Here is a 10,007-nt window from a genome sequence, read left to right as displayed (position 1 = left end):
GTTTTGGAGTCATTTGATGGTGTATTTGATTAGTTTTGAGGGAGAGAGGGACCTGTACCGTTCACCTCCATTTCAGCGGGCAGCTCTGTCCCACCGATCTCAGAACAGCACGCACTGACAATTAAAGGTAATGTACCTACTCATATGACTATAGGGATTATGGCAATAGGCGAATTTGCCAAAATGTTGAACTATCCCTTTAAGGCACTTTTTAGAAAGTTTTAACATATCTGTGTTCATCATTCTTGTCTCCCTTCAGGCTGACTCTGCACTTACCAAAGGATGTTGGTTTGATAGCGGTAGCTTCTCGACAAAGCCAGGGTAGAGGTCAGTGCTCTCTCCAGTACTCTGTACACCTGCACACACAGCATTCACACACACTGCAATTGTATGAACATAGGAACATTTCAGTTTAGCATTAATTTTTTGTTTTGATTTAATTCATCCTACTTGTCAGAGGTATCTCCCCTTGTATGTGTACTGTGTTTGCTGCTGCTGCAGGTCGGGGCAGGAATGCCTGGCTCAGCCCTTTGGGTTGTGCCATGTTCTCTCTGATGGTCCAGGTTGAGCTAAGTTCCAGGCTTGGACAGAGGATTCCCTTCATGCAGCATCTGGCTGCTCTGGCAGTGGTGGAGGCTGTTCGCACACTTCCTGGATACCAGGTATCAGCCTACACACCTCTCTATACAAGTTTACTCAACACTAAGATATTATCAGACTGCATTGACCTACATATTCTCTGTGGTTTGCCAATATACTATACATCTGAATACACCCCAGATATGAATATAGTTGTCTCTAGTAGCAAAATATCGTATTGTATCATAAAGTGATGGCATATTTAAGATCAGTGCATTTCTGTATTAAATGAAAATGTTCTATGTTAATGAGTGAAGATGTTTGAACATATTTCAACCTTTAACAGGACATAGACCTGAGGGTGAAATGGCCCAACGACATCTATTACAGTAGCCTGATGAAGCTTGGGGGAGTGCTGGTGACTTCCACTGTGATAGGATCAACCTTTCATCTGCTCATAGGTAATAACCTCCCCTTTATCACAGTAATGAGACTGGAGGCTTTCACTGGCGCTTCCTTTTTTATGCCTGGGTACCGGTAATAGCTATGGCTAGAGGCATTATGTTTTCGGGTTGTCCGTCCGTCCATCCCTTTCTCGTGACACGATATCTCAAGAACACCTTGAAGTGATTTCTTCAAATGAGGCACAACAAATTTTTGGACTCAACAATAAACTGGTCAGAACTTAGTGGTTGTAGGTCAAAGGTCAAGGTCACTTTGACCTTGAGTCCGTCTCATTCTTGTGAACGTAATATCTCAATTTTTTTTTTCAAATTAGCACAACTGTCAACTTGGACACAGCAATGATGTCATTTTGGTGGTCGCAGGTCAAAGGTCAAGGTCATTTTGACTTTGAGTCTGTCAATAAGAATGATCTTGTAAACACTATATCTCAAGAATGCCTTGAGTGAATTTCCCCAATTTTGGCACAAACTTCAACTTGGACTCAACAATAAACCTGATTAGAATTTGGTGTTCAAAGGTCCAGGTCACTGTGGCCTCACAAAAGATGTTTTTGGCTAAACCAAACACTTTGGGTGAATCAGTCTATTGCTAAAGGAGCTCTCCAGAGCTTTTATCTCCTCCTGCAGGGGGTGGGAGTCGTTTGTCCTCAGAGATGACAGCTTGGCTGTCATCCTCCTTTCTCCCACCACCTGCACAGAGTCCAGAGAGCATCCCAGGACAGAGCTGGCCATCTTGATCAGCTTGTCCAGTCTCTTCCTATCTGCAGCCGAGATGCTGCTGCCCCAGCAGACCACTCCGTAAAAGATGGCTGATGAGTGCCCCCTGCACTCCAAAAGACCTGAGCCGCCTCAGCAGGTAGAGTCTGCTTTGGCCTTTCCTGTACAGTGCTGTTATGTGATCAGTCCAGTCCAGTTTATTGTTAAGAAGAACACCCAGGTACTTATAAGATGTCACCATCTCAATGTCCTTTCCCTGGATGTTCACTGGTTTTGGGGGGAGGAGTCTGCGCCTGCGGAAATCCACCATCAGCTCTTTGGTTTTCCCCGCGTTGATCTGAAGGTGGTTCCTCAGGCACCAGTCCACAAAGTCCTGGTTCAGTTCTCTGTACTCCCTGTCGTCTCCATCTGTGACGAGGCCGACTATGGCAGAGTTGTCGGAGAGCTTCTGCAGATGACAGGTGGGGGTGTCGTATGAAGTCTGCAGTGAAAAGGGTGAAGAGGAACGGCGCAAGCACCGTCCCCTGCGGGACCCCCGTACTGCAGACAACCAAGTCCGATACACAATCCTGGGTCCTGACATACTGCGGCCGGTCCGTGATGTAGTCCAGGATCCAGGATGTGAGGTGATTAGCCACCCCTATGTGCTCCAGTTTGTCCCTCAGAAGTGCTGGCTATATGGTGTTGAAAGCGCTGGAGAAGTCAAAGAACATGATTCTCACAGAGCTTCCGGGCTTCTCCAGGTGAGAAAGAGCTCTATGCAGGAGGAAGATGGCGGCGGCGTCCACCCCAATGCCAGGCTAGTAGGCAAACTGCAGCGGGTCCATTGAAGGGCCGACTGCGGGGCGGAGACAAGACAGGACCAGGCGCTCCAGAGTCTTAATGAGGTGTGATGTTCATGCCACCGGTCTGAAGCTGCTGAAGTCCTTGGGGTGCAGAGTCTTGGGCACAGGTACCACGCAGAATGTCTTCCACAGCTGTGGTACTCTCCCCAGCCTCAGGCTCAGGTTGAAGATGGTTTCAACTATCCCGCACAGCTGGTCTGCGCAGGACTTCAAGAGCCTGGAGCTGATGCCGTCTGGACCCGCAGCCTTCCTTGTCTTAGGCCCCGTTTATACGACAACAATTTCAACTGAAAACGGTAAACTTTAGTTGCGTTTTGGCCGCACGTTTACACGACAGCGGTGTTTTGGGTGCATGAAAACGCAACGTTTTGAAAACGGGTTCCAGAGTGCAACTTTTTGGAAATGGCAGCGTCTCCGTTGTCATGTAAATGTGCAATATGCATTTCCTCTGAAAACGGAGACTTTTCGCACATGCGCATTACGGTTCCAGTCACTAGGCACGCCGACCGTCACAACAACAATGCCGAGCTCTGTTTGTGCTGCTCACCCTGTTAATTTGAAGTGAAGTGTATATCTGTTACTGTAGCAACTCCACCTCGTCGTCCATCCAGACAAAGTTATCTGTGCATGCTACAGCGTTTCCAGTAGATTTTGCAGCTCCGTGTGAACGGAGATCGTTTCAATAACGTTGCCATATAAACGCATACGTTTTTTAAAATGCAAAGGACAGACTTTTATGTTTTTAGAGAAACCGCTGTCGTATAAACGGGGCCTTAATCCTCCTCAGCTGATCTCTCACCTGACAGGTAGTGAAGGACAAGCTGGAGCAGGGGGGCTGTGTGCGTGGGGGTGGAGGTGATGAGGTGGAGGGAGGAGTGGGGGCTGGTNGGGAAGGTGAAGGTGAGGATGTGGGGGGTTGCAGCTGTGATGTCTGGGCCAGGGGAGGGGCAGACTGATCAAATCTATTGAAGAACAGATTCAGATCATTCACCCACTTCTGGTCGCCTCTGGCCTGGGAGTCTGGTTGTTTGTGTCCTGAGATGGTTTTCATACCTCTCCAGACTCCGCTGACGTCGCTCTGCTGCAGCTGTTCCTCCATCTTCTTTTTAAATCCTTCCTTTCCCCATCTGATGTTTCTCCGTAGCTCCTTCTGCACAGCCTTCAGCTCCTCCTTGGTTCCTTGGTTAAAAAATCTTCGCTTCTCCTTCAGGAGAGCTTTCATATCTGGAGTAATCCAGGGTTTGGTGTTGGAGAAGCAGCGTACAGTCCAGGTGGATATGGTGCTTTCCACACAGAAGTTTATGTAGTCCATAATACATGATGTCAGACTGTCAATGTCCTCCCCATGGGAATCGCTGAGTACCTCCCACACAGTGGTCTCGAAGCAGTCCTTCAGGGCCTCCTCGATCTCATCAGACCACCTCCTCACAGTGTGGGGTGGTTGCTAGCTCCCTCTGCACCAGAGGTTTGTAGACCGGCAGAAGATGAACCAGGTTGTGATCAGCTTTTCCCAGGGGGGCAGGGGGGGGTGAGTGGTATGCCTTCTTGGTGTTGGCATGTCTTATAGGATAAAATTAGCTTTTTCTGGAACGGTGATATTGTACATATTAGTTATGTTACAGTACTTTATAAAAGTATCTGACATATTTTTATTGTAATTGTTTAATATATTTATTAGGGCTGTCCCGAATACCATTTTTTAACCTTCGGCAAAATTTATAACGAATATTCAAATAGGGAGGGGGGAGTCCGGGGTTTTTCCGGACCTAATTGTATTGCGGAGTTTTGCACAGCGGCGACCGGATCTTTGCTCTCAAACCACAAAATAATGTGATGGCACAACAGTCTCCTTCAGTACATTATTCTATGCTTTCTTTTGATTTTCACATTGGCTAGTCATCCTGTTTAATTTGTCTTCTGATTAAATCGGAACCGTTGAAACAAGTTGTAGGAAGCCTCTGCAAGTAATTGGTTGCTGGCAGACACTCTGTGCTGCAATAAAATGGTTAATCAGCAGTGCCGTGCACTGTAGAGCCGATGCGCTGCTGGTTCTGCCGGCCTGAATAGAATATAATGTCTATAGCCTTACTGTTGTGTACAGCCTTATAGACTGAGCTGAGTAGTGATGCGCGGGTCGACCCGTAACCCGCGGGACCCGCAAATGGACCTGCGGGTCGGGCAGCAGTGATCGTCTGTTAAATCGGTCTGTAAATGATATTTTGACATTATTGGCTATTACTGTCATGGCATCCGAAGGTACTGATGCGTTGAGCAGGTGACAGTCCGCGGTCGTTTTCAAAACACACTTGTGTCACGCACTCCAAAAGAAACTTGTTGAAACTTTAAACAATAATTTATTGTACAAAACGGGGGAAACAAACGTTGACAAAAACGGTTCCATAATTCATATTAAATTCAAAAGATAACGAAAAAACAGCTACAAGTTAGAGGGAATAGTGATAAAGTGGTAAAACTTGGCATTGATCCACAGCCTCAGACGGATGCGCTCAAGCATGCCGTGTGCACAAGCTCAGTTGGTAGGCTATACTATATTTTCACATTTTTAACAATGCAATTTAAAAGTTTTGATTTTTATTGATGACCTACATTTACCAACAACAAAAAGACTAAATTTAGCACCAAAAAATATGTAAAAAAAAAAACGAATATCAAATACCAAATTTTCATAACGAATACCAACCCATAGAAACTAATATTCGAATATCCGAATATTTGGGTACAGCCCTAATATTTATGTTCTAGAGTGTTGCAGTGCTTTGCCTTGTTTTTGTTCCTTTTAATATGTTTATTTTATGTTTTTATGTATGCACCAAAAAACCAAAGCAAATTCCTTATAAGTGAAAACCTACCTGACATGAAATCATTTTTTGCATCTGATGATGAAGTGATGACATTATACATTTGAAAGATATAACTCAAGAACAGAAGGGGAGACATTTGGTCAGATACTGAATTGGTGACCCTAACCTTGGGTGTCCACCTTGAAACTGAGCTGATTGTATAGATCTTCTGTGCTGTTGGGGGTAAGATGTGTGTGAAGCATCCATTTTCTCAGACATGGATGTAAACTGTAACTGCAAATTAACTGGTTTGCAGAGGCATACAACCACTAAGACGGTAATTCTAGTTCAGTCCTATATTAATATGAACCCTTCCTTTCCACGATTTGACTAGCACACCACTAGTGGAACAGTTATGCTGTCAGTTATTCAGTGTGCTGTCACATGACACCTGTTGTATTCATAATGTTAAGGACTGGGATATATAATTAGTCACCAATAGAAATAATACAGTCTTTTGTTATACATTATCCAGCAGCAACCAGTGAAATACAGTCTCTTGTTATTTGCACAGAATAACATAGTATTATTTCTTAATCTTAATGTGCCCTACAGGCTGTGGGTTCAATGTCACAAACAGCAACCCAACAGTGTGTATTAATGACCTGATCCAGCAGTACAATGTGCAGCATAACTGCAACCTGCAGCCGCTCAGCTGTGCCCAGCTCATTGCTCGAACTGTCAGCTGCCTGGAGGTCCTTATCAACAGCTTCCAACAAGGAGGCCCAGATGCTGTCCTGCCCACCTACTACAAGAGATGGCTTCACAGGTGAGCAATGCAGAGAGAGAGATTGAGATGCATTGTCCATGTCAAAATAATATACAGTCACTCGTCCAGTCACAGTTAGGGGGAAGAATCATGGTTGGAGCCTATCTACACTGACATGGGATGATGGCCATGAAAGACAAAACATAGTTTTTGTAAGAAGTTTGTTAGTTTTCTTTTTCAGTAGTTCTCTGCCCTTTTTCTTTTTGTTGCTCTGTTGAGCCCCATCCCCACCCTTTCTCCTCCTACCTGGAGATAACCGCTGTCACAGACTTGTAGTCAAGTGAACTGGAAAACTGACCATCAAAAGGGCATGATTTCACTTACCTTCCTGAGCAAGGTGTACTTTGTTGCTCAAACTTTTTAAATATTTAACCTAAATTAAATATAATAGGAAGCCAAGAGCAAACTAATCTTGTATTAAGATTCACCATGCTGGATTTTCCTTAAAAACAATGTGTTGACTCATAAAAAGTAATCCCTCTTAATCCTTAATAATGACCCACTCTTAATGTGAAGCGATGCTATCTGCAGAGAGTCTTCCCTCTGCCTGTTTTATTATGCCCCCACAGTGGAGATAGTGCTGGGCAGAGACATTATGTTTTCTGGGTTACTGTCGGAACGTCCATCTCATTCTTGTTGATGGGATATCTCAAAAGTGCCTTTAGGGAATTTCTTCAAATTTGGCACAAATGTCCACTTGGACTCAACAATGAAGTAGTTTGTTTTCGGTGGTTGAAGATTAAAGGTCAAGGTCACTGTGACCTCGTCTATCTCATTCTCATGAATACAGTATTTCAAGATAACTTTGAGGGAATTTCTTAAAAATTTGGCACAAACATTAATTTGGACATAAGGATAAATTGATTAGATATTGGTGGTTAAAGCTCCAGTAGGCAACATCATTTTGGTATAATTGAGTAAAAATTTTATAATATCCTCTAAGCATAATGTAAATCAAGTGGTCTGAGACAAACAATAGGTTTCTGCACCTCACCATGGCTCTGTGTTCAGCCTCTAAAGAATCAGTAACGTGCCGATGTGCATCAACCAATCAAAGGTCAGCTCAGACCACTGCGTTCCTATTGGCTGTTCTACTGCATATGCGCGTTCCTGTGCCGCCGGCAGAAGGGGAGAGCAAGCGGCAATGGCGAACAGTGCACCAGGTAAAATAGCTATTCCAGCATTGGCTACAACTACGTACACGGCTAAACAACCCAAAAAAAGGAAGACAGAACTCGGTTCCCTCGTGGCCCCGCAGGGAGGGGAAGGGTGAGGTGGGGTCGGGCCCGGCCGGAGGGCGCGAGGGTCGGCGGTGGGAGCGGAGCCGAGGGCTCTCCGCGGAGAGGGAGAGCCGAGCCTCGGGGGTATGTGCGGGGCGGGCTGCTGCGCAGTGAGGGAGAGCCGAGGCTCGGGAGTATGTGCGGGTCCGCGAGGGAGGGATGGGGAGGGCTGCTGCGCGGAGATGGAGAGCTGAGCCTCGGGGGTATATGTGCGGGTCCGCGAGGGAGGGATGGGGCGGGCTGCTGCGCGGAGAGGGAGAGCCGAGCCTCGGGGATATATGTGTGGGGCCGCGAGGGAGGGATGGGGCGGGCTGCTGCGCGGTGAGGGAGAGCCGAGGCTCGGGAGTATGTGCGGGGCCACGAGGGAGGGATGGGGAGGGCTGCTGCACAGTGAGGGAGAGCCAAGGCTCCCAGAGAGGGAGAAATAGAACCAAGTAGGATAAAATACTCGCGTGCTCGTCTGGTAGGAGGGACGAACGAAACCTAACTCAGATGAGACTCAAAAATCAACCGTTTTCAGGCTTTCTACCTACTGCAGCTTTAAGGGTTTAAAGGTCAAGGTCACCATGACTTTGCATCTATCTCTTTCTCTGGAATGCAACATCTATAGAGCACCTTGGTGTTCTTTAAATTTGGCACAAACATCCACTTTGAGTCAAGAATTTGGTGGTCAAAGCTTAAGATCACTTTGACCTCGTCTGTGGCATTTTCGTGACATGATATCTCAAGACTGACTAGAGGGAATTTCTTTCAAATTTGGCACAAAGGTTCACTTGGACTCAACAATGAACTGATTAGATTTTGGTGGTCAAAGATCAAGGTCAATGTGACTATGCATCTGTCTTATTCTTGTGAATGTGATATCCCAAGAACAACATAAGGAAATTTCTTCATATTTGACACAAACATCTACTTGGTCTGAAGAAAAAACTCAGTAGAATGTGGTGGTTAAAGGTCAAAGGCCAGGGTCAGTGTGACCTCACAAAACATGTTTTTGGCCATAAATCAAGAATACATGCGCTAATTAAGACAAAACATAAACAAGTGTGTAATAGAATATTATGATGAAGTATTGACATTTTATATCCAAACGGTCAAAGGTCAGCTTCACTGTGACATTCTAATGTTATGCAAAAACACTTTTCTGGCCATTATTTGGGGGGCGGCAGTAGCTCCCCCGGGTTGGGAACTGGAGGGTCACCTGTTCAAGTCCCCATCTGGACCAAAATATGGAGCGTGGACTGGTGGCTGGAGAGGTGCCAGTTCACCTCCTGGGCACTGCCGAGGTGCCCCTGAGCAAAGCACCGAACCCCCCAACCGCTTGGAGCACCTGTCATGGGCAGCCCACTCTGACATCTCTCCACTTAGTGCATGTATAGGTCCCGTTTGTGCATGTGTGTGTTCGGACCTGTGTGTAATTGACAAACAGAGTGAAAAATTGAATTTCCCCTCAGGGATTAATAAAGTATATAAAATTAAAAAAATGTAATTAATTAAAATTATTCAGTCTGTCATACCTCAGGAACAGAGGGGGAGACATTTAGTCAGATACTGAATTGGTGACACTAATCTTGAGTGCCTACCTTGAAAATGGGCTGATTGTATAGATCATCTGTCCTGTTGGGGGTAAGATGTGTGTGAAGCATCCGTTTTCTCAGACATGGATGTGAACTGTAACAGCAAATTAACTGGTCTGCGGAGGAATACAAACATGACATAGTAATTCTAATATTGACTATACAACGGCACCGTCAGTCTCTTACCTATAATAACACCTTAAAGCAGAATTTTGACAGTGTCTCTCTGTGCTCTGACCTCAGCGGGACTCGGGTGCATCTCTGGAGCGAGGATGGACTGGAGGCTGAGGTTGTGGGTCTGGACCAAAACGGTTTCCTCAAAGTGCACAACAAGGAGCAGGGCGTGGTGTCAGTGGAGCCTGATGGGAACTCTTTTGACATGCTGAAGAACCTGGTGGTCATCAAGCAGCATTAGGACCAAATTCAACAAAGTAGAGAATCATTCCCCTAACCCTGATTTAACCAAATGCGGAGTTATTTAGTCTGGCAGAAAATGTATCTGTGTAACTATATAAATGTATGTAAGTATAATAAAAAGATAGAATAATATGTTTTCTAATTGATAAATACATAATTAAATTCGTTCCTGGTTAACAGTAGGAGTACTCTCCTTATGTTAATTTAACACACATTTGAACCAGTTGGGGTCATTTGTAGGAAGACATTCAGTGATGGCAACTGGGTTTAAAGGCAGGCAGCTACAAAAAGTGATATCTGTGATGGGTCACTAGCACAAACAGCAGTTTGATTATGACCTGCTGATTTGGGACCACCAGTTCAAACCATTATCTAACAACCTGTACTACCTTAACAAAAGCAATAAATCTTGTACCCCTTATTTAAACAGCTAATCTGATTTCACTGTTGCATAAGGACAGAGGTTATTGCAGCTTCTGCTGTTGCGAATTTCTGTAA

The 10,007-nt window shown here is 45.2% G+C and overlaps 1 protein-coding gene across 4 annotated transcripts in view; it reads left to right on the top strand.

Annotated features, from left to right (window-relative positions):
* The window catches only part of hlcs (holocarboxylase synthetase (biotin-(proprionyl-CoA-carboxylase (ATP-hydrolysing)) ligase)), a 106,581-nt gene extending 96,895 nt beyond the window's left edge, over window positions 1–9,686 (top strand). For 2 of the 4 annotated variants that reach the window (XM_050035561.1, XM_050035553.1), the window contains 5 exons: window positions 260–327; window positions 502–662; window positions 926–1,040; window positions 6,022–6,235; window positions 9,336–9,686. In XM_050035561.1, the coding sequence (XP_049891518.1) occupies window positions 260–327; window positions 502–662; window positions 926–1,040; window positions 6,022–6,235; window positions 9,336–9,507 (730 nt within the window). In that variant the 3' untranslated portion in view covers window positions 9,508–9,686. Of the gene's footprint in view, window positions 1–259; window positions 328–501; window positions 663–925; window positions 1,041–6,021; window positions 6,236–9,335 lie in introns of those variants that run through there. The other 2 variants (XM_050035570.1, XM_050035578.1) reach the window with 2 other exon arrangements.
* Window positions 9,687–10,007: the final 321 nt, after the last annotated feature.

This window comes from Epinephelus moara, chromosome 3, assembly GCF_006386435.1.
Source record: "Epinephelus moara isolate mb chromosome 3, YSFRI_EMoa_1.0, whole genome shotgun sequence".
Taxonomy (NCBI): domain Eukaryota; kingdom Metazoa; phylum Chordata; class Actinopteri; order Perciformes; family Serranidae; genus Epinephelus; species Epinephelus moara.
Note: the sequence above shows the minus strand (reverse complement) of the source record. Positions and strands in the feature narration are given on the sequence as shown.